Source organism: Anopheles nili, chromosome 3, assembly GCF_943737925.1.
Source record: "Anopheles nili chromosome 3, idAnoNiliSN_F5_01, whole genome shotgun sequence".
Lineage (NCBI taxonomy): Eukaryota > Metazoa > Arthropoda > Insecta > Diptera > Culicidae > Anopheles > Anopheles nili.
Genome location: NC_071292.1, coordinates 8,863,135 through 8,888,121, shown reverse-complemented (window position 1 = coordinate 8,888,121; position 24,987 = coordinate 8,863,135). Strand labels below are relative to the sequence as shown.

Here is a 24,987-nt window from a genome sequence, read left to right as displayed (position 1 = left end):
CGCGTGACTCGCCGTTCTGTGGGTTGGTTCCCATCATGCGTGTGATTGCTGGTGCTGGTGATTTTGTTTGCATCTCGCACCGGAATGAACTCGCATTTGCACATTTTGCACACGTTCGGATGGCATCCTTATCGGTGGGTTTCGAGTGCGAAAGAGATGTGTAAAAAGCAAAAATAAAACACCTTCATTCAACATTTGCTTCCCATGAAATTTTGCTCTTTTCTAGACGTTGGACCAACGCGATCGGTTTGAACGCGATCGATTGTGTTTTGAGTGCACGATCAGCATGGTTTTCTATCGCTAAATTGTCCACGATCGCACCCCGACGTGAAGCACTGCAACTTTAAGATTGCAGTTCTGCTGGAAGTTGTCAGAAAAATGCAACAATCTGAGTGGAGCGATGCATATTGCAAGAATGCGCTATTACAATAAAACAACCTGTAAAAGGAAGTAGAAAATGAAGCAAATGTTCGATGATAAAAGAAGAAGGAAAATAAAACGCAACACACTTTCACGTAGTAGTTTTTTTATTAGTTGTATTTATTTCAGAATACTTCCTGTATATGAATAATACTATTCGTCCCTCTTCCTGTGCCATCTCTTAACGCATTAACGTGCATCCATTTCTACACTTTCAACGCCAAACGCATTGCCCTCTATGTCACTCTCTTGCATTCTCTCTTGCTCTCTCTCTCTCACCCTTTTCTCCTCGTTGTAACAATCAGTTTAGCTATCTACTTAGATACCACGTGTCAGTTTTGGGTTTTACTTATTCGTATTTTACCGCAAATGGCTTCACTTGGACTTTCGTGGATGATGGTGTGTGGGTGTATGCATGAGCCGGTTCGTGTGCATCCTGCGGCGCACATACACATACGCCACCGCCTGTGCGCGTGGAAGTACCGTGGAAAACTTAAACACAAACACAACATACTTCAGATACAAGGTGGAGTAAAATACTGTTTGTTATATTTATATATATTTTTTTTGTTCTCTCTCTCTATATCCCTCTCTCTCTATCGTCCTTGCCTTCCTCATGCATACATTTTTTTATCCACTATCGTTCGCTTTGCACTATGGTACAATTTCGCAACATCCGCTGACTGTTTTACACGTGTTTCTCTTACACAAAAGCTTATCTTACTTTCCGACACACACACACGTGCACACATACATACACACATACAAACGTACTCACTCCTCCCATTTTCCCATTCGTCCTACACCCTAACCGTTGCCACATTTGCCGTCGTTGACGCTTCCTTTCACCGATGGCGATGCGATCCGAGAAAGGACACACCCAGGTGCCCGGAGGAGCACAGCAACACCAGCAGCAAAATGGAGGCCAGTGGTGCTACGGCAATGGCACGCTGCCGGTGACACCCGTTGCGGGACTGTTTCCCACCATCATCCAGCTGGCTGCGGTTGGCGTGCTGCATGGCGGCCGGTTTTTCACCTGCGTGAGAAAGTAACGAGTTTCGAGAGGTTACTTGGGAGTGCTCGGTTACATGGGCTCGTTCGTTTGTACGGCGTCTGACGAATAAGATGAAGGATGAAAAGCCGGAAAACTCCCCCGTCCGAAAACATTCCAACATGAAAAGCTTCTTCACTTAGGGTGCGTTGGAAACCCTCGTCCCAGATCCGGCCTGAGCAATGCTTTCCCGCTAAATGATAACATTTTCCGCACCATTTCGCTCGTTACAGCCCCGAGGCTTTAGCTCTCGAGCCATGCCCTGGCAAAGGGAAAGCATGCTTTCGCATGCCGACCAACGATACATCACCACATCATCCCGCATCCCGGGATGTGGGTCAATGAGAACCGGCCCCAGCCCGGGACGGGTTGCTATTGGGTGCTTCGGCCGTGTTCATTAATTTCATAACCGACGCCGCGGGACTCACCTTGCAGGACGTGCACGGTGATGCTGGCGGGACGTGCGTTGGACGGGGCACAGGTGTAATTACCGGCGTGCCTCAGGTGGACCTCCTTGATCGTGAGCACGCTCGGGGCCGGCGTCAGGATGTGCGAGTACGGCAGCGGGCTGGTGTAATTCGCTGGCCACGCACCGTGCGGTGAATGATGTTGATTACGGTGCTGGTGATGGCCGTGATGATGATGATGATGATGAAGGTGATGCTGATGGTGCAGATGCGGCCGGCGAGTGCCATCGGCATCGACGTCCGTGGGTGTTGGTGGGTCGTCCAACTCCGCCGACAATCCACCGACCCGGTCCAGGTGTTGCTGGTAGGGCGCACCCGATAGAGAGGCCGCTGCCAAGGACGCTATCAGTAGCGAGGACGACGAGGCGGAAGCCGGCAGGTAGGGGTCGGTGGGTGGATCCCGACCAAAGTGTAGCGAACGGTGCAGCAACCGGGCAGCATCGTCGTCGTCGGCGTCGTCGCCATCACCGAGCAGGTTGAAGCCCTGTTCCTCTGACGAACGGGCCATATCGAGATCGCCGTCCTGGAGTGGATGGGGCAGCAGGTAGGGGTGGAGGGGTGACGGGTGGCCAAAAGCGGACGCTGGTGGTTGGAAGGGCGTCACCGAAAACCCATTCGCCTGGTCAAAGTTCACCATGTTCTGCTCGTGGTACCTGCGGTAAAGAAAGACAGACAGGAAAATTGTCAGAAAAATGGTTCAAAACAATTTGGCGAAGATGTTTTTTTTGTGGAGTGAATGAGCATTTATTCAAACAGATAATTACACATTTTCCCCCCACTTGTGTGTGTTTATCAAACATGAAAGGTTCTTGGCGCGAAGTTGATTAAAAACGCGACGAGCATACACGAAAACACCATTTGTTTCGATCCGAATTTTCGCTCGGTCGTTGATTTTTACGTTACTTCTTTTTTTTTTTTTAATGGCGATGCCGTGGAAAATGGGCAACCATCAAAAACAAGAAAAAATAGCATGAAAAATCAATGGCTCGCGTCTTGCATTCCCAAAAGCGAATACATCTGCTTCACCACGAGTTCAATGCCGCGGTGCCAACTTTGCACGGACTCACCAAATTTACGACTAAAGCGCAATGAATAATGTAACCTCACTAACGACGGATGCTTGTAACCCGGCCCAGGGAGGGTGGTGGAACATCCTCCCATCCGCCCACCGCCATTTTCCTTGCAGCAACATCCACCACGAGTACCGAGGCTTGGCTTGAGCATGGTTTTGGAGCCTGGGTTTGGGAAAGTAATTATCTCGATCAACGCACTCCCGGTACGGCTGCACGGTACGCTTTCCATTCGATGCGTTTTCCACCGGGAGCACGAAAATGGCACCGAATGTACGTGGTTTGTCGATTAGCGGTTTGCAGCCGAGCGACGATCACATGGAGCACACAGTGCCTCTCTGTGGTCGTGATACTTTTGGGAAAGCGCTCAGCGCAGTAGGCCACGGAACTGCAACTCTCGGTTAGTAGGCCAAGCAATTCGTTTCCAACGGCAAGCCAATGTTGGTGCTTCTCTCACATACGTGTGCACTCAATAACATACGCATATACACTCAACACGATGAGGGTTTTATTCGAAACGGAAATTCGCTTGAAACCATCATCCCACATTCTTCGATGGGCTTGTAAAGAAAACCCCTCGTGGGAAAATGTCAATGTTGGCTTGAATATTTGACGGTGACATTCCTTTATGTGTACGAGTGTGTGTGCGCGTGTGCGGTAAAAGGACACATGCTGCTCGTTCACAGCGCCTACCTTTCGCATCCCATTAAAGGGCTCTCGCGAAATGACATGCCAACGTAATCCCCATTCGCGCGCCAGTTAAGTGGCAGGGATTTTGCGTCTTAAGTCACGCTCGCTCAGTAATTTTACAAACACATTATTTAAGCGGATTTACCTGACGCCTCGACACCGCGACGGTGGCACTGGCGTTGGAAAGTATCTGATGTGTTGGGTTTTGATTTTTGTTTTATCTCATTCCACCCAGTGCGGTGTGCGGTAAAAAATTGATTTGTATTTCAGGTACTATGGGAGGGTAGAACAAAAAAAACCCTTTTTTCCAGTTTTTTGTATCTCACCCCAGTGGATCATCTGTTCCCCGGTCGCCTATGGATTCGTCATTAATACCTGTCGTAAAATTTATCTCACAGTGGGTTCCACAGAATGCAGGTCTATTTTTTTCAGCAATTTCTCTGCTCCATGAATTTCACACCTCAAATGACGCGCCTGTGTGCGATAGTGTAAGCTCATATAAAACGAGCTTAAAAAGGGCTATTTGTCAGTGAGGCCCACTGCAGTCTACATCCCGCTATGTGACCTACCGGATGCACAAATATGTAATAAAGACATTTTTTCCCCTTGCCAATGGAAACATAACTCCGTGATGTATGTTATGCAACCCTGGGTAAGTAAGCTGCATAAAAATGTCAATACCATTAAATAGCACTCCACACAGACGGTTGTAAAACAATGCGCCACGATGGGGCTGCGTAAACCGATAACCGGTTGCGTTTGTCACTGATTATTACGAGTCGCCGTGGAAGCACAGCGTAGCTAATGAACAACCACTACCATCACTTCGTCGGTCTGCCTAAGAAGGATTACCGGTGGGGGTGGAAAAAAAAATTAAAATCTCCGTACATGATGCGGTCTTCAACAATACGGTGCCACCGAGGGATTCGAATCGGCTTATCGTCATAACGAAAAGGTATCCTGCCTACCAAAGTGTGCCGTATCTTAGCTGGCGGATAATGTTGATTAAGAGTGACAGTTGTTGGAAATGACGACGAGAAGCGAAGTACTGTTGTCGCTTGTAATGGGACCATAAATAGCTCACTCACAACGTCGGAACATAATCGGGAGGATACACTCGCTACTTACCAGAACACGAACGTTGGATTCTCCGTGGCGCGTTCCAATTTACACTCCAACCGCAAGGTGGACCCTTCGTCGATGTGCAGATCGGGTGAACCGACGATTTCCGCTGCCGCTTCTGGAACACATAAACATAGAGCAGAATGAATAACAAAAATGTCGAGAAAAAAAAGACATAAAATCGCGAAGTAAGACTCTCTGTCGATATTTCATCCACCTTTCGGATGGAAGGATAGAGCTCAAAACTATCACGGAGAATTTGCGTTAAACATCCGGATGATGATCCGGAAGCGCCTGCTTGATCTTTTCATCCTCTCTATCACTTTCCTCTGCCTTGGGATGTCTCTTTTGCATCCTGCTTTTGTTATCCTGCCGGTCCTACCATTCGGTGAGGGAGTTCTCAAAATCTCCCCAGAGGATACGATCGAGAAAGGAACCTTGCCTCGTAGCGTGCAAATGTTCACCTCCGTTTCATTCAGTCCACATCCATGACGACCTTAAGCTACAGCAAAACGGGGAAGGAACGCGTATCATTGGGATTTGTGTACCTTTATCGTGCCTCCGTCGCTTCCGAGCCGATTGAATTGAAACCGGCGAACGTTGTAGCTTTTGGTGGAGCTTTTATTTTCCGCCTTGTGGGAGAACTCCTCGGGGACGGCGATGAAATCGACAGGGGGAAGGAGAATATTTATACGATACGGGTGTGCCCTACTGGAATTGAACGCCCGCCATCAGATCAGTTTCAATCACGCCAAAGCTTTCGAAATGACAGCGAACGCGTACCATAAATCGATTGATTTCGGTGCTTAAAGCGACACAACGCAAATCCCTCCGTGCACGCTCGTTACATTAGCAAAGCGAATGTCACGTGTTTGATTTTGATTCAAATTAAAAGCCAACAGGGCAGGACCAACCCACCCAGGAGGACCTGGCTCATCAATTGGCAATTTGACGATTGATAAATATTTAACCTTGCCAGAGCGGGAGTTTTGCCGAAAATAAATTAATATTTCGCAAAAACCCCGCCTTCTTCCGAAGCAATCAAATCGGAAATGTCAACGAAACTTTGACCCCCGTGCCTCACCGTGATTCACTCAAACGAAAGGGCAAACAATGGCAAACGGGGCCAACGGGGAGGTCTCAAATTAAACCTCCCAGCGTCAAATCGGCCTCACAACTTCCATCGTTCGCAACGTATGAGAACAGTGCCAATGGGGTTGAAGTAAAATAAATGCAAAAAAAATAACACATACATGCTGAATAAAATGCTCTCTCTCCAATACACCACTTGAACAGGCGGGAGTGCTTTTTCCAGCCGTGCATGTGGGTAAATTTGGTTGCAGATTGTAAATAATTTAATTAAAATGTACGCTCGGTGTGGGGCCAATCGGTGTAGGCACGTTTTCCCGAAACTGAGCCCATACTGGAATGCTGTCGAGTTGTCCGGAACGGCTTCGGCATCTTCCCGAAAGGGGATGTCTCTAACGGTGTTTAACGCATACGACCTCGGTCCACACACACGCATACACATGCCCTCTAACGCACGCAACCGTAATGGAATCGATGAGATTTCATCAAGCTTTAATGAAAACTCAATTTCCCAGAACACCACCACCCCGGCGTGGTACGTTAAATACTTCAAAAAACACGCTCCACAACTCCGTGGCTCGTTGGTTCGTTTGGCGCACGACGGAAATGCCAACCGTATGTGGCCCCAGTTCGTACATCACCAGGATGGGTACCGTGCGTACGCGAGGTTGTTGCTTTCTCGAGAAAAAGCCCTCGCACGTTGGGCGGCAGTCGGGATGAAAAGTACAAAATCATACCAAAAGCAACAATGAAGAAAAAAAAACGAGAAAGAAACAAGATCCCTTCAAATGCCTCCCCGGAGTTCACGAACTCGGAGCGTGTGCCGGAGCGGAGCAATTTGTGAATGTAATACATTCTGGCCCAAAATCACCCGGTCGAGTTTCTTTTTTTTGCGCCTTCCGAAGGGAGTGATTGAGTAACCTTCGCCCGTGGGTTGGCACCGGGGCAGGACTTTTGCTCCGCTGGATAAACGAGCTGGCAATAAACGTGAACGTGCGATCGTGGCGAGGATGTGGCGCACCGTCATCATCGGGCATGGTTGAAACATTATTCTCCCAAAATTTGCCAACGGGGCTTTCGGTCGTTGGTGGTGGAAATCGAGCACCCGGTGGAAGCGGATTAACACGTGAATGCATCGGAATGATATTAGGAAAAAAGGGGAAAAAAATGGCGAGTGAGAGAGCGAAGGTTAGTGATCGTCGGTGGTTGGAGTTTTTGGGCGATTGACAAAACGCCCGGTCCTCGTTTTTCGTAAGAGCCGTTAAAGTGGGTTCGCTGTTTAATACTTTATGAAAGATACTTTCGCTCCTCGATCGACCAAGCACAGTGTCATAAAAGAATCATTTTTGGTTTTGGCTTGTTTTCGAGATACCGGTTGCCCTGGGGTAAGCATTTTCCACATCGTAAGAAGAACGCCCGAAACTGATTAGCTTTCCGCAGCACGTACCCACGCACGTATCCACTGGTCTACTGTTTATGCGAAAAAATGGATCCTTCGAGTGGCCATTACCGTGTAGGTACGTTTTCTAAACTTCACCCCTTGTTTCGTACGCAAACCCCGTCAGCGTTTTTTTTACGCGCCACTAGGCGCCTCCATCGAAGGCACGCAAACACAAACACGTTTCCGCACGATCGGGGGACATAAAGTGTCAACGAGAATTTGTTTTCCCACCGTTCCTCGCTACCCTTTGGCCAGCCGTTTAATGCGTTTTTTCTTCTTCACACCCATGGAAAAGCGCATGGAGTTCTTCTTTCAGCTTCCGCAATCTAATTTGCCGGCCGGGAAAGGGTTGAGAAAAAAGTGGGTAAAAACTCCACCGGAAACCATTCCGAAAGCTGGCGGATAAAGGATTGAACGGGCGCTTTCGCCGTAAGCAAAACACGGAATAACGGCCATAACACGAAACGACGGCTAGCGATGGGAAGAAAACGATCTGTTTTAAATAAAATCCCACCCCACCCAGGGTAGAAAAAAGCGAAGAAAAAGAAAGCACCCACAAATGAACGTACAAATAGGGCGACGGTTCGCTACCGGAACATGGAAATCCATTTCGATCGAGGGATTCAGGCCCCGGGGCACAGATTAGTTACCGGCTCTGCCATCGGGTCCGTGTTGTTAGCAGGACTATCAACCGGGCGCACCTTCCGCTCGGAAGGTCCTTGGAAGGACCTCGCCGAGTGTCAACGGAGGAATTTTTCATGAGAGGTTTATCTTCCGCTTTGCTGCGAGCCGGTCTTTCCGAGCCGGAACCGGGCTATTGCAGTCGTTTCGTATTTACTAGGCCATATTTTTCTTATCCAGCTCGTTTGGTGAGCAGGAATAAAAGCGAAATCCCTCCCGCCGAGGGGCCTTTTATTGGAAAATCATTTTGCTGGCGGAACCACCGGATCCGCCACATCACCGCACGCCTTACTTACCGACTACTTTAAGCTCGACAAACACGGACTGAACCGGATGTACGGACAGCTGGCACTCGTACAGGCCCTCGTCCTCGGTGCGCACGGATTTGATCCGGAGCGCCCAATGGCCCAAGTGGCGCAGATGTTCGACCAAAAACCGCTCATCGCTGCTGTACGTCGAGAGGCCGACCGTGAGTAGCTGGAAGTCCTGCCGGCGGATCCACGACACCTGCCCGGAAGAGAAGAAGACCGAAGACGTTAGTCGATTTCAAGCTGGCCGTTCATTCCACTCGTATCATGAAGAGGGGGACACGGCAAAACGTTCCGATGATGTTCTAACGGCGCTTTATTGCTTTTCAGAGCGCTCGTAGAATCGCGGCCAGAGCTACGATGCGGTACGATGCTATGAAAACAATCTTGCTGGAATCCGAAAACAGGTAACAGGCCGGTAGCCGTGAAGTGGACAGTCGGTAGGAAAACAACAAACCACACGCTCGAACAGTGTGAGCAAGAAAACAATGCACTAAAAAGAGGGTTGTCTTTTATTGGGAAATGAAGGAATAAAAAAAACCGCACAAACGGTTTGACGTTCCTGGTGCAAAAAAATAAAATGATTGTGACGTCTTTAGTGTATGGCCTACTGAGCATCGGACGACATAAACGAGCGACTCACCAGGGCGGATGATTGGCTGATGACGGTGCACGGTAGCAGTGCCGTGCCGCCTCGTTGTGCGGTGACTTTTGTGTTGTTTTTGGTCGCGAAAAACATCGCCATCGGGAAGGGTGCCGCCGATGGTGCGTCCTCGGGCGAAGGATGGTTGTGCGGGTGGTTGTGGTGGTGCGCGTGCTGATGCTGGTGTTCCTGCGCCATTTGCCACGGAGCGGAAGTAAAGTCTGCAAGGTGGAGAAAAATGATGGGTGAAATGGAGAATAAAGAAGATAGCGAAAAAAGAGAAAAAATACGCAATCCAGCTATCAGCACGATGCGTGCGCCATGAAGGGGCTGATTGAGAGTTAGCCGGGCCGTTTCGTGCGCGGCTGACTATCGAAAGTCGAAGGTAAGCGTACGACGAGCACAATATTAATGTACTACATTTCCGCGCCATGCGTACGAGCGCAGGATACGCGGGAGGCGCCGAGGAAAAACAAACCATCCTCTCGTCCTCGTGGGAGTTCCCACGAGAGAGCCGAAAAGGGACGCCTGGGGAAAAAAATGGGAGCCCAGAAAGGACCTACTTTCATCTCGCTTTCCTTTCCGATGATTGATTGTATTCGGGGCCAGTATTAATTTATTTCATGTATTTATCGTCCCACTCCACGGCTTTTCTTTCCTTTCCCTGCGCCGGCCGTGAGCTGTTGCGTCGCTCCAACAGCCCTTATCACCCGCCGGGGCCCGGCATTTCGCTTGATCGTCTTTGTTGATGTTTACTTACGCGCCCGACCGGAAGCGACAGCCGGAAACCGGAGTGCGCCAACAAAAAAAAAAGAGAAAAAATAGCACGCGCGCGTACGCCTCGTGAAAAGTAGATCGCATTGTTATCACTAAGCCCCATTTCCCCGCTTCAGGCGGGAAAGGGCCCAAACTTGGTTCCGACTTTATGATATTTCACACACCCCCACTACCTTGGAAAAGAAACCTCGCAGGAATTTCGATCGGCTTAGCGAACGGAACGCTCTTTCTACGCCCACGGATTCGGCGATGGCTACGGTACGAGGCGGTCAGTTCATTCCCAAACAACACCCCCTAATGTAGCAGTAAACGAACCAACAAATGGATGAATCTTGTTTTCCTTTTTCGCCCTTTTTCATTCGCCGGTTGATTTGAGAACCGTCGGAGGCGGAGAAGTAGGTGCTTTCTTGCCACGCTTTTTGGTGGCCACTGACGAAATCCCTCCCCTAACCTCCCCACAGCCGGCGTGAGGGATGGTTGGTGGAAAATAAAAGGGAGAGAGAGAGAAAGAGAGAGAGAGAGAGTGGGCAATAGAAAGTGAGGCATTGTCAACATCCGCCACACACTTCCTTCCATCGCGAAACCGAGTTCCGGGTGTGGATTGCGAGATTCCAATGTCCTGGAAAACGTCGAGGCGTCGGGGAGTTGGTGGTTTTTCTTCACCCCACTGATGGATGGTGTTTTTCTTCCGCCGTTTGTTTGAGGCCTGTTATTGTGGCCCGTTCCGGGGCGATGTGATTTTCAAAATGAGCGTAAATGTATTTTGCACCGAAAAATTCCGCACGCGTATGGCGCCAACTGCCTGCACGCAGGCGGGGTTGAGGGTTTTCCCTCGCATTTGAGCGAGAAAAAAGTTGAAAGCTTTTTTTTGTTACCCCCTCCCCCACCCCCGTTTGGCTTGGAAAAGTAAAAAGGGGAGAACGACGGATGCTCAATTGTATCCGGTAGACGTTTAAGCGCGCTAATGGATCATACGAATGGCACTTCAGTGGTCCAACAGCTGGATGGATGGACCGATCGGATGGCTTGGGAAGAAATAGGTTGTTGGGAAATAACGTGCGGGGGCGTGGGATTAAATTGCGGTGTATTTTTAGCAAACTTATCGCTAGCTTTCACTAGGGTGGAGGCTAAGTCGGGACCATTATTTTAATTAAATTGAGTTTATGAATGCTTGTCGTTTACGCACGGCTCCGTGGCGTTATTAAATGGCCAATGTCCTGTTGAAAAGTGTTTCCGCCAAAGCACTTAGCAGAGAATAGCATAAGCTTATGAATGCTTTTCAACATAGACTTAAAAGAGTGTTTGCAAAAACATGCAATCGAGGCTAAAATTGGAAAAATTCTCAACTGAGAACACAAGACACTTTTCTTCTCCAACAGTCTTTGGAGTGGCCAAAAAAGAATCAGCTTCACAAGGTCCCATTCCATGCGTAATTTTTCACGTTGAAAGCAATCCACGGAAAGCACAGATTTTGGTTGGGCAAACGGTGTGCGATTGGGAGACAAAAACAAACCTAAGCCACGCAAAACCAAAAACACAAGAAATTCCATTCCGGTAAGCGACAGTAGCTCGCAGACAGTCGATGATTAATTTCCAATTTCCAAGAAAATGAAATTGATTCCCATGTACGCAGCAGCGCTCGGTGCCGGGAAAACACCACCACCAACCGGTGCGATCAAAGACCGCCGGAACGACAAACATTTGCTAGTGGATGCGATTTTCTCTCGCCCTTTTTTTTGTTTTGCTTCACTTCCGAAACCGATCATAACATGTTTTTGCCTCCGTCGTCTGTCTGAAGGTTTATTTTAGAAACACCCGGGGTGGGAAACAGCGATGAAAGCCCAAAGACGACGCCATTTTAGAGCCGATCCGAACTAATGATGCAGCAGACGCTTATCAAAAACCGGCCAACCCGTGTCGGTATCGCATTACAGACACGCACATACACATAAACTCTGGGACATGGGGTGGAAAACAAAGCTCCGTGATGAAACTTTTCACCAATTCTCCTTCTCCCTTTACGTCAGCATCACCCTGCCCCAAAAAGAAGCATCCCTTTTCCGGGTGCCGTCACTCAACTGTACCCGTGCTTTGGCGCAGTTCCCGTCACTTTTTGTTTGCTTCTTCCACCCGTTCCATCGGAATCTGTAACAGCTCCCGTTATCCTTCACTCGCAGGCTCACTGCAGGCTTTGAAGTGTGTAGCCGGATGATAGGCCGCGTTCCGGCGCAGACACTCCACGCTGCAGGCCGCAGGATAATGATGTCAGGCACAAAACTTCCGCACCGTACCGATCGCGTGCGAGCTTTGAGGCGTATTTTCTTCTTCTTCTTCTTCTGCTGCTGCTGTTCGGGGGTTGGTGGAAATGGTGTGCCATCTCTGGAACCGAACCATCGTTACTCACCCGAATGTGGCGCTCCCATGACGATGGTAAAGATGAATATCACAGCTAGAAGGTGCCTTTGATTGCAGCAACAGAGAGAGCTCAGATTAGGACCGGTGTACACCCAAGCCATGGCACGTGCGTGTCGCTTTTGGGGGGTGTTTTTTGCAAGAACTTTGATGATGTGGATGAAGGAAGCTCGCTAGTGAGAGGGGGCGGATGTTTTTTTCCCACTCCTTCTCGAAGCTCAACGCACGAGGATTAGATTCTTCGATCACTTGGTCTAACGCTCTAATTCGCAATTCGAACCACACAGGGCGCGAATCGCGTGAAGGCTTTACGAGTTTTTCTCTCGTTCTCTCTTTCTCTTTCCAAAGTTTATATGAACGATTACGTCCCGGTTAAGCACACACACACACACACACACGCACTTACACCGTGGTTTCAAGAGCTACTTGTTGCCGGTGCCATCGTTCCAGTTTTCCCACCGTTCAGGCGCAAAGCATGAAAAAAGAGGCGCTTTATGCAAGCGGCTCACGAATGCACACGTTAAAAGGAGTAAGGTTCCACCGTTGCCCAGAGGATGGTTGCGGGAAAATGCGTTCACACCACGTCCACGTTGGGTTGGATGCAAACCCGCCCGTACGTGCTCTCCGTTCGTCTTTCTTTCGTCCGATTTACGTCCGATTTCAATTAACTTTTAACACTTTTTCGCGCACGACACACACCACGGGTGGGTGTCCGTGTCCAGGACTGTGTCCGCCTGGATGGCTGGTATCCTTGCTGGGAGCTACACCGACTTCTCTCAGGTTGCATGTTGCGTTGGCTGCCGTGTTGGAACCTTTCGCCGGACCAGCCACTCAGAACGTGCTCTAATGATCCCGGGACGCGCCTGGAACGGGATGGATTTCAATTTACACCACCACTGGCATGTGCGATTTGGTGTTTGTTTTCCCACCTGCAAGCTGCAGGCGCGATGACCTTTCCCCACGGTGCACTTGACACCACACTACTTCACGTCCCGGTGGCGCACGGATTGCTGGAACGAGAAAGAGTGAAACAAAAAAGGAAATGAGAGTCTTGTCTTGTGGAGAATCATTTTCGAATCAGGTTGCAGTTAGCGCTCGTTTTGCCAGTGGCATCGTTTTGTGTCGGTGCCATGCGAGGGATGCTTGCGCGATTTCACGCCTCCATTGGTGCGTTTCTCGAGCGCGTGATGGAGACGCCTGGTGGCTCACCCGGAAACGAGACATCGCGTGCTATTTATGCTTATGTGTTCTGAAGTCTGCGAACAGAAGCCAACTGCATCCGTTGCGAGTGTTTGAGTGGGTGAAATAATGCTAGCTAGAAAAAAATCCTCGCTTCGTTCTGGTTCATACTTGCTTTTGGAGAGATTATTAAACTCGACTCGTCGTTTGAAAAAAAAAAACGTTATTATACAACCCCTGCAGCAATCCGAAATGTGCAGTTATGCAACGGTAAGAACCACATCCCAATCGCCCATAAAACACGCTCTATTTACCCACCCATCAGTAAAATAAACGACCGTGGTGAAGCGCAAACTATTCGCTTCCGCTCGCAACCTTGACCGTTTATTCAATCCATTTAAACGGAATGGGTGTGTGTGTGGGTTGTGCGTTGGCGGAAACGGAATGAAAATAAAACCACACACCAAACTTGGCACCCACGAACGGCTACGTCTCCTGGCTTTCCGTTCCATTTCGTCACGCTCGGCAATACTACCAGGTGGGATTTTTTTTGTCTTTTTTTTTGGGCGCAAAGAACCACGATAAGAAAGTTGGCACGCAGAAGCATGGCTTCCGTCGAGGGGTTGTGGTTTTTTTGGCGCGGTCACCCACAAATGACAGCACTCGGCAAAATGGCAAATAAAGCACAACTTGCGGGGGGGAAAATTCGCCTTATAGTAAAGAACAGAAAAAAAATGGTAGCAAACAGAGGAACCACCGACACATAAACGGCGGAAGCGATATACTGGCATTAGCGTACGGAGAAAGAGCCACACGTGCAAAGAAGCCTGAAGCAGCAAAGGAGGAAAAGCCAAAAAGAACCCAAGGAAGGTAAAAACAATGTGTCACATCGAAACAAAGTGTGGCGTAGGGCAGGCCACTGGCGTAGAGGCCCACTTCTTACCGGCATTGTGGACCTACGCAGCCAGAAAATGTTGTACGATTTCCAGCACCCAAGGCCACCGGCCGTTTGGCGTCGACGTTCAGTTCTCGAAGCGGACCCAGCGCCGGGTCAATGCTTACCGGCGCCCAGCCATACACGAACCGATATGGTAGTGCCTTTATAGGAACCGCGCTCAAAATTGTACACGCCGTTGCACACCACTTTTTGCCTTCCGAAGTTCTCTTACGCCGGTAGTCAACCTTGGCAACCTTTGACCGACGGCGACGAACGACGGCGTCCATTTGGCCGTTCTTCGTTCGATTTGATACATTTTTGGAACATTCTTTCCACACGATCCGACCATTTGACCGAACAGAATGCGGTTGCTACATTATGCAGCGTTTTTTTTTGCTTACCATTTTCGCGCCAGGTTCTTCTTGGCGTGTCGCCTATCGAGCCACAGCATGGGAAGCCGGCCAAGTTTCAAGGTGGGCTTTCATTTATTCATTCGTCCGTTCGTAGTACGTTTCTCTCTCTCTCTCTGGGGAGAATGAGACTTTCCACCCATTACGCTGCCGGGTGTTTTTTTATGCGTAAAAAAACGCGAAGACAAAATTTTTCTAGAATTTCTTGGCTTTTTTCTCATGCCCCACACAAAACGAAGAACCTACGCAGTGTTTGTTGCGTGCCAACAAAAAAATGTGAAAAAAATATTCTTCCCTATCATCAGGCCGTGTCGCTACGGTGATGATATTTTCATCTCTTTTGCAATATATTTTTGTTGTTGTTTGGTTCACTTCATGGAAAAATCATCTAAGGCAAACGATCCACTCAAAGTAAAGCAAGTAGGGCTCTACCCCACCCGAACGCTGTGGGTAGCGAAGATGACCCATCTTCAAAGGACTAAGTTGACTCCGGGGGAATTGTTTTCGCTTCGTTCTGGGTGTGCGCCATTTTGCTGTCCATTTTTTTCTCGTTTTGTTTTTGTCGTCTAATTTTCACCTTCAAGAACGATGGAAACGTCAAGGCGTCCAGGCAACTTCGCCAGCCTACTCAGAATAGCGTCGGGACGCAAATATACTCCGCAATAAATGGATTCATTTGAGCAATGGCTTCTTGGATTATCGGATCAAAAATTTGCTTAAAAAAGAACAGCTACATCACGTCAACTACACTGTTGTGTTGACTGTTTTCCGTCCGGAGTTTAGGGAATTCATAAAATTATCACCACCAATAAACATGATGGATTCGTCCGAGGTTTAAAAACAGCAGCACCTCGAACGTCGAACTGCTTGCTCGTAATTATCATCTCAACATCAAACGCGAGCCAAAGCTCGAAAGGAGCCATTTACCGTCGGGGTTTTCCGAAGGATTTACGTCGTTATTTATTTGTTCTATGAAAAGATGCTAAGCGTTTGCCTTTTCGGACAGGCGTAATCTATTCGCTTTGCGATTTTCCCACCTCCTTTCAGCAGCGAGTCCACCTTCGGTCGGTTCGGAGTACCGTTTTCCGGTAAATCATTAGCAAAAACACCGATCCAATGACCGGGGGCCGATGCGAACGACCGGTTTCGAAAAACCTCCCACGCCGGTGCGCTAGAAATGTGCTCAACCGGATCCGAAATAATGGCTTCCTGCTGCTCGGAACGTTCCGGGTCGGCGTACGGTTCTAACAAATTAAAATTCATTATAACATGTCCGTGCTTCTAAGGCGCGCAACTGGGTCCCACCCCACTGAAAATTGGGCTCGGCAACTTTCCGGCTTCCCAAACGTGAGGTATTAATGATACTTTGCAAACTATCCCCTCGGGGATGCCTTTTTTGATTAATTCCGAACAGTTGATTCCAGCATTCCGCAGCCGGTCGGCCCGGAACGGAACGAAACCGATGGTGTGGCTGTGCGAGAAAACTTCGACCCTTTTCCGGGCGCCCGAATCGAAGCACTTAAATTGTGATGGATTGATTTCCGCCTAATTGCGGGGAGGCGGTGAAAACTGCGCGCGGAACGAATGGATTGTGAAATGACAGAAAATTTATCAACCATCCAACCGGTGCCGGTGGCCCAAGTTTCGCCAACCTCCTCCGTGAGTGGGTGGACTCCTTCGCCGTTCCTTTTTTTTTCCCTCCGATGGGTGGGTGGACGAGCGGCACCCAAATCAAACTATTTAAACCTTGCCGCTCTTTTTGGCTGCTTCCGGGGGCATTGACAAATGGCGAAAAGTTTCTACCGACTCAGGGGAAGAGACCCGCGCCATCGAACACACGGCATGCGTTTCCGGTGGCACGGTCCTTGGCGTCGTCCTTCGGGCTCCCTTCAAACGGAGGTTCAATCGATCGTCAGCAGTAGTGTTAGCGTAGTGGCGGAATTTGGCTTCCTTTTTTTCTGTTGCAGTCCCTCTCGATCGCTTCACCGGTCGGATGTAGACGTTACGGATCGACCGTTCGAGGATAACGAGGCTTCGAAAATCTACTTTTGTGCCAGTTCTTTTTCGTGCTCGCCGGGCGCATTTTTTCCTCCCACTGTGCTCGCCTTTTGTTTGGCCAGTGTTCGGCTCTAAACTTGCCACCGGCACCAAACTGCGACAAACTTCAGCTTTGCAGCTGGCTTTGCAGCCGGAAAAATAAACAATGTGGGATCCGATTGGAACGGCACACGAACCGTGGCACAGTACCGCATTCCGGAACGGCAAATTGTGACATCGCTCAAAGTTTTCGATTCCTTGCGAAACGAGATTCAGCGCGATTCAGCAAACCCTGGTACACAATAGCCCGACCAGCGTCAAGCAGGACCAACCGTCGAGCGTCGGTTCCGGTGGCACTCGGGACGGAACATTCCGAATGGCAATGAATGTTCACTTATGAAATTATTCGCTCGTATGTTGATTGTTTCCAACGCGACAGCGAGTGGAACTGAGTGGAGCTGTGGGAAACTGTCAGGAAAACGAGAAAAAAACCCACGATCAAGATGGCTCCTCCAAGAAAAAAAGAGCGAAGAGGATTTCTTTCTCCACACAAACGCTAGTAATCATCCACCGTAGCGTTGAAGGAAATGTTCTATTTTGTTTTCTATCAAAAAAGGAACTCGAGCACAACAAGTTCCAACGATCGATTCATGACCGTTTCAAGAACAGTTTCCATACGTTCAAGCGTCCCCGGTGAGGGTTTTTTTTCTTGCATAACACCGTTTGTTGGAATAAATCAAAATTAAATAAATAAAAAACAGCTCACACACCACCGCACCACAGGAAACGCGAGTGCGTAGGAATTTCTAAATTCATGGTGCTTGTTTCGATGAAAGTTTTGATTTTTTACGCCCCCTTTCCCCATTATTGCCATTATTTTGATGAATAATTTAGCGCCTCCGTGCGACCACCTCTGTGTCCCGGTTCATTAGCAAGCATGCGAACTCGATGCGTGCACGATGTTGGTGGAAAATTGTGAAAGAAAAAATGGGCTTCGATTCGCAAAAATTTCAATCATCGTTCGCACCGATTGACGAGAGCTTTTTTGTTACGATCAGCACCCCTTATGCGTGTTTCATTTTTTTTCTGTTTCCTCTCCCTTTTTTCATTTTTCCGGGCAGGACTTTTTTTGCTCTGTCATATTTTATGCTCGTTTCGATGCACCAGTACGTGTGCGATATAAAGGTACCGTTATGGTGAAGCACAGTTTGATGCATGTCTCTCAAACCATGCTCAATTTAGGACGATTCCCCCACACAAATTGAGCCGCAAAACAAAAAACGCGTGACCGCTCGAACGGAACCGAAACAAACGCTGAAACATAAACAAAAAAAAGGAATGTTAGCCACGAGGCGTAAGAGGGCAAAGCTTTTTGTATTGACAAATATAAAATTAATCCCTCTTTCCACGCAAACTGATGTTTGATTTATGTTCTTGCGCGCGCGAAGTTACCTTCTGGGGACGGTTTTATGACCCTTTGCACCCGAGTCGGCCTTCGCTACGGTTCCGTCGAGGGTCGAAGGCGTCTCGAGGGAAAAAGCACGCTGGAAGGCTCCCAATTGGCACGTTCAATCGAGGGCTCATAATTCTCCGTTTCGAAACCCGACGGTGGTCAAGGGAAAAACACGTTAATATATATATATACACAGGGTTATTTCCCTGGTTCTTTCTGTTCCGGCCGTTTCACTTCACCGAGCGATCGAGCCTTTATTGACATAAATGTCCTGCAAGAGGCTTATTTGGAATTTTTTTCCTTCTTCTCTTTGGCCCAAAAAATACCAGCGCGTTCATTAGCAACACGCCCTGAAACACGCCACTAGCCGATCTGTGGGGAATTATTGTGTTCCGGTTATCGTACACCTCAATCGAACGGTGGCGTTTATCGGTGAACAAGAGGCACCACTTTTTTTTCGCACCACGGCGTGTGGAATTTCACACGTTGCTGGTTGTGTTGCAAAGCGCTTCCTGTGCTTGGAATTCGATTTTTTATTTTCCAAAAACGATTCCTTTTATGGAACGTTTTCGGTGAGCTTTCAACGAATCCGCGAGCGTCTTTCAACCGCCAATTCCTCATCGCTAAAATTCAATTACAGGGATCACTCGCTCGCAACCACCAAACCGAGTACGTTCGGGGGCCCAAAAGCCAATTACGCGACCGCAAAAACGTCATTACTGTCAATAATGTATCGACCTTGTGACCGTTACGGGGTGGCATTAATTGCTGCTGGTCGCACGGGTTTTCCCACGCAGGGAGAAGCAAAAAATAAACGATCACCTCATGGTCAGCAAATTAAATGATGGATAAAATCATGTGGAAAATAAATTCGTACCCACCGGACATCCATCCATCCCATCCCTCAATCCAAAATGCCACGTGATCCTCCCTGGCGGCCAGTACAATATGTGGCCAATAATTAATCGCTTTGTGAATGAGCGATTCCACCACGCTCATTCGCGTTGGAGGTATCCGTTTTTTCACGTTTTATTTTTTGTCATGAATCATGTGCTTTCCGGTGCGAATTAAATACTGACTCGCTAAACACAATGCCACCGGTGGCCGTTGCGGTGGTGCACCGGGTGCTTTAATTATTTCCCGCTCCGGGAGGAATTCCGCACAATTACGATTAATTAAAATGACCTCGGGTGCAGGTCCCGAGTTCCATCAATCGGACCGTATTTGTCACGGCACTTTTGTGTGTGAGTATGTTTTTTTTTGCTCAACATCATGTTTACTTCACGTGCACAATACTCGTTCTCGTCTGCTTTACAAATTGGTCGACTTTAATGGCTGCCATTCGACGAGCTTAAACTCGCATCTATTGTCCTAGGTCCTAGGCGGGGTACAAACGACCAACGACCGGTATGGTGCAAGGTACCGGAAGATCCTTTTCAGCTCTATGTAACGTATGAATGAGCAGCTAAAGCCCCGTTGCTTACATCGCCAAGCGCCTTTCTTCCCATCACAAGCACAATGGGGAGCCCTTTTTTCCGAATCCCTACCCGTGTGCGCCTCGGTGTACAACCGGGAGGTGTTTATTTCTTGCTTCAATACTTTTCTGCTCCACCCACGCTCCCGAACAGGCATTACAGCCTCCCACTACCTGGGCCGGTTGAATGGAAAGAGTGGATTCGATCCCTTTGGAAGGCAGCACCGTGCCAGGATGGCACGTACGGCACATATACATCCGTGTGCCGATCGTGAGGCCCTACGACGGTTCCCACGTAACCGTGTCCCGGTCCCGGTCCCTATCCTGGCGTTATGCAAATTGCCCTGTGGCAAAAATTTCAGGGCCGTTGATAGGGCCCGGGTGCTTCCGTGGAGCGTTCACGCGGTAACACGACGAGATTTCCCCAGAGGTCATTCCGGAAGCTATTCGTTTCCATCCGAATGATAAAAAAGGCCTGCCAGCACACACACACACCCCCACACACTCACAGCCAGTTCCTTATCTCGAGAGGGACGGCAATGGAGCGTGGAAAAAGTTACCCGAAACGAACTTCTTTTCAGCGGGTTTGATTCATTTCATTTTCGGCGGTGGTGGGAGCTTTTTTTTCGCTCGTTCGCCACTACCGCCATTTCTGAAATGGTGCTCGGTGAATGGGGACGAAATCGCTCAAACTTAACGACACACCAACGCGACGCTTGGGACGAGAACAAGTGATCGCTTACCTTCGGGGTAGCCACAAACGAGATCAAATTGGTTACGAACCAGGGTTCGCTGAAGTGCGCTCGTTGCACGGTTATGGCTGTCGTCAAATTAAATTTGAAAATTCTACCACTCAGCTCTGAGTATTGTCAGCCAAAATTGTGCTTTCTCGAGTGGTTTCGTGAAAACAAAACAACGCGAGCTCGCAAAGCAAACTTGTCGCTGTCAAATGCTCGTTGGGGTAAATGGGAGTTTTTTCTTGTGAACACACGACAAAGATTCGGTTTCTGAGAAAAAATATCTGCAAATGCCTTGGATGGTACACTTTGTCTGAGCAGCCTAAAAATAATCAGATCCTGTTTCCGCGATCCTGGTTTCCGATGAGAAAGAACTTCTAGGAAATTGTCGTGGATTTGTGGATGCCTAGTATTTACCAGGAAGCGGGTCAATATTGAGTGACAGTAAGTCAGCTGTGCATGCTTTTTCTTCGTGTAATGCAGCATCTATTTTTCTCAACATACATATTTATCGAATTTATGGAGCTCATGATTGCTCTAAAAAGTAACAGAACCATCGATCGGCAGTTGAAATATTCATACCACACAGAAAATTCGTGATACAGCACTCGCAGCTCTTGCTGCGTTATTGAACGACCACTCGACTGTTGTCCTTTGGTGACGGTTAGTTGAATCCGCCGTCACATTCCCGCTTAGCAACGGCATAGCAACCATCGCGAAAGGACATTCAAGTGGGCCTACTTGGATCGCTCCCGACACCATTTGCTTATTTCCCATCGTCACACCTCACGAGCTCGTTCGCTCGAAATGAGCGTAACAAGAAGCGCAACTTCCTGTCAGGCCCTTCCGGGGACCAACAGCTGCACCCTTGTCTCTGTCTCTTACCCTCTCCCTTTCTCGCTCACTCCAGCTTCAGCCGGGTCAGAAAAGTTGGTCATCCAAAGCTTCCATCCACCCTTCAAGGCACTTTTGTGGCAATATGCTACCGTCGGAAGCACCACCACGTTCGCCATGGCAGGCCTCGTGACTTCACAGGGCCGAGAAGCACCACCTCGGGCGGGTAGCGAGGTGAGAAGTCGCTCGAGGATGCTCGTCGAGGTCGTGTCACCATCACCATCCTAGTCGGTTTCGCCGTGCCCCATAATGCCGTACGTGATGGCTTTGCAAAGATTTGCCGAAAGTTGCAAAACCACGCGCGGTGAAAGCGTTTACCCCGTAAGCCTGGCCGCAGATTAGGCGACAAATGGGTTTGGGTAGCAGATTTTGGGCGCAGGGAGTTGTGGCTGTTGGGTGGAGGAGGATTGTTGGACAGATTTCGAGGTGGCCTTGTGAGGAACTTTTCCTCCCAGCAACGCATGTGTGCGAGTTTGTGCGTTCATTAAACCGCACCAAAACGGGGTGCCCTGGCCCGGTGGAAATGGAATATTAATCTGCTCCCGCCAAAGCCAGCACTCGATGCTTTGTCATATTTACGTAAATTACACGCACACCGTTAAAGCAACGCGGGAAGGATCCGATAGCGGGGTGGTTGGGTGGTTAATTTTTGTTTTCCTTTATAAATTAGCGCGACGACGATAAAGACGTCTGCTTTTTAAATTGTGCGACAGTATCAGGCCTCAGGAGAGTGCCATAGGGAAGCAGCATTAAAAAACAACAAAAAGACGTGCATGGCAAACAACATTAATTAACGTGTAGCGTGTTGCGAAGCATAAACTGAATAGGGCGCGTGGGTGCCAGCCGAGGAAGAAAACCGAGGGCAGGAAAGAAAGCAATCAACAATTTTCCACCCCCCAACGCAAAAATTCATTTGCGCGCGTCCCGCTTTAGGTAGATTATTTCGAAAATGTATTTCATGTGGAAGTGAACCATCCGCTGGCCGCCCGAAGCGCGCCCGGGACCTTCCAATTACGGACACTTTTTGGTTCGTTTGTTGTTGGCGTTTTTTTTTTACTCTTCGTTTTCCAACCACTCCACTGCGCTTTTCCACGCAGTCCTTCTCAGCGTGTGCAGGCACGATTCGACAGCCAGCCTGAGTGACGACAGACAAACGACGACAGGAAACGCTCTCGTGTTACGTGAATCGACCGACCGAACGAAAGTTGAGTGAATCCCCTGGAAACGACCGTGAGGGAAAGCTGGTACGATGGCCCCCTCGAGCAGGGTACGGGGGTGCGAAAAAAGTGACGCCAGCAAACTCCCATCATAATTAGACGGAACGAGCGCTCCCAGCACGCCCGGGAAAATCGTCCGTACCTCGGGTGGGCTGCAAATGCAAGCCGAGCAATTGGTCACGTTTCGCTCACCGGCATCGGCCCACCGGGGGCAATTAAAAGAAACCCATACCTTTTGACGAGCACGGAAGGGGGGATAGGGCGTTTTGGTTACGGTTCCTGTTCAGAAAGTCACGCGAGCCATTTCCCGGGACCGGTGTCCGAAAAAGCGACGGAACTCACCTGCACCTCATCTGCAGTGAAATCGATGCGTCGGATGACGGAGGTCGTTCACGTGCACGGAAATAATCAGCCGAGCTGTGGCCAAGGAGGGGACGTTTCAACCAGTGATTTACGGGCACATCTTAGATCGAGATCGTCCCTTTGGATTTTGACCGAGTGGGCTTATCGATTGGAGCCTTTGCTGCACGTGAATGGGAATATGGATTTCAATCAGTTTCCCAATTGGCGATGGCGTCATCGGGTATTGATATTTGCCTTGGATTGCGCGTTATTGCGAAAGTCGAAACCAAATATAATATATCACTCGCTCGGAAGCGGGACGAGGGCTAGCAAATAATAAATCTCGCAATCGGCATACACCACCGGTACGGTAAACATCGAGGCGCGTAATATCGCATTTTCCCGTGCTTCGGGAGCTGTGACAGGAAACTGTCATTTTCCAGCTTCAGCAGGCGATGCGATGCGTATAATCGAAATGTAAATTACACACGACAGACACACAGACCCGGGGATTCAAATCATCCGGGATGCATTAGCAGAGTGCACCGGGATCAATTGGAGCGTGTGTACTAATTTTATGGCCAGCGTTAAACCATTATTAGCTATTTTGCAACAAATATAGCAACTCGTAATAAACGTGCTATATTTGTGTTCGTTTATTAATGCTCCTCCACCGAAATAGCCACACTATGGAACCACTTTTGGAATCGCTTTGTGTCGTCACGCAAAGGCAAAAGCTCTGAGCACCTGTGCTCGGCAAAATGAGACAAATTGTTACAGATGTTACGACCTCGTGGCTTTGTGCGTGGTATCGTGCTTACGACGAGAAGTCTCCTTTTTGCGGTCGTCCGCCCGTGCGTGGAACATTTATAAACAGCGTCCACTATTGTTACCAGCCACCAGGCGCCTCCATCGGGGCTATCTTTGGTACGGGAGAAAAAAAAGTAAAAATGCCACGCTAATTTTATGCCATTATTTGCGATACCGCTATTCTTGAAGTGTTTTTGTTCCAATTTTTGCTCTGTTCTAATTCCATTCCCACATTATCCCACTAAGGAATGACCGTTTGGAGGAGCGCTATTTATCTGGAGAAAGTGCTATTTTCGCTAAACGAAAAAAGCATGTTATTTCCGAAAGCTTTTCTTAAGCCGGATGTGAGCAAAAATAGAAAACCTCGACGCTAAGCTTACTTACCACAGTCAATCAAATATCCCAAATACGTTCAATGCGGAAGTTGAGGTATTTGGTCTGGAAAAAATCATTATCCACCCGGGACCCGGGATTCTCTTAATCAATCAAAAAGCAATCGATTTTCATCCACTGCAGTCAACCAATCGATCCCGGAGTGTACCTGCAGCAATTTCACACTGTGTTTATGAGTGGTGCTCATGTTGCCGGTGCCGTGCTCGTGTCCGATACATGGCACAGCTCAGCGTGACAGCAAACGGCACGTTTTTGAACCGGTTCCACTCGTCTCACAAAGCTACCCCATACCGCGTTTGTCAGCAGGTCAGTCAGTATTCAGTTCGTTCGCAACTAGCACAACATCCTGCCCCACTGCTGGCTGCTGTCCCGTTGTGTGCGAAATGAAACAAGGTTCTTTCTTCAGCTTCCATGATTCCTCCGGTCGGCCGGCCGGCATCATTACTACAGGCACTCGTTTCCCCGAAGTGCGCCATTCATTCTAGTAGCGCTTCGCATTACACGAACACCTTCCCACGTTCGATCTTCTCGTGTCTTAGTGCGCCCTCAAATAGGACGCGAGGGATCGCATTATTGTATTATGTGCGAGTGTACTTTTAATTATTTCACTCATCGTCGGCGTCGTCGTCGTCGTCAGCCCCGGGTGAGGGTAGATAATTTCACGGATAAGAAGACCAAATTGAATGCCGAGTGCAGAGCGAATTTCAATTCAATCGCCCCCGTACCTGCTACTGGCGGGTTTTGTCATGTCGCGTCTGACACGGCGATAATGCCGCATCCTGGTTGGACTCGGGCCCGATTCACCGTACACTGTGCGCCATTTGCCGATGCGTCCGTGCAGCCGCCAACAGCAGCATAGGCGTTGCATAAGCCATTAGCATAATTCTGTTTTACGCCAGCCAGTCGTGAGGTATCGTGCCGTATCAGGCTTAA

General features: G+C 48.9%; 1 protein-coding gene across 1 annotated transcript; it reads right to left on the bottom strand.

Annotated features, from left to right (window-relative positions):
* Window positions 1–1,265: 1,265 nt before the first annotated feature.
* Window positions 1,266–12,275, bottom strand: LOC128722574 (uncharacterized). Its single transcript, XM_053816247.1, has 6 exons — window positions 12,164–12,275; window positions 8,983–9,203; window positions 8,328–8,538; window positions 4,827–4,938; window positions 1,900–2,591; window positions 1,266–1,456 (listed from the first exon to the last, which is right to left on the bottom strand). The coding sequence occupies exons 1-6, from the start codon at window positions 12,273–12,275 to the stop codon at window positions 1,266–1,268; spliced, it is 1,539 nt and encodes a 512-aa protein (XP_053672222.1).
* Between the last annotated feature and the right edge of the window lie 12,712 nt (window positions 12,276–24,987).

Bases quoted from the DNA above. Each gene is read 5' to 3' on its own strand.
- LOC128722574 (XM_053816247.1), bottom strand. From the start codon at position 12,275: ATGGCTTGGGTGTACACCGGTCCTAATCTGAGCTCTCTCTGTTGCTGC. The intron at 9,204-12,163 runs GTGAGTAACGAT...TCCACCTTGCAG, and splicing joins CATGGGAGCGCCACATTCGG to ACTTTACTTCCGCTCCGTGG. The intron at 2,592-4,826 runs GTAAGTAGCGAG...TCTTTACCGCAG, and splicing joins AATCCAACGTTCGTGTTCTG to GTACCACGAGCAGAACATGG.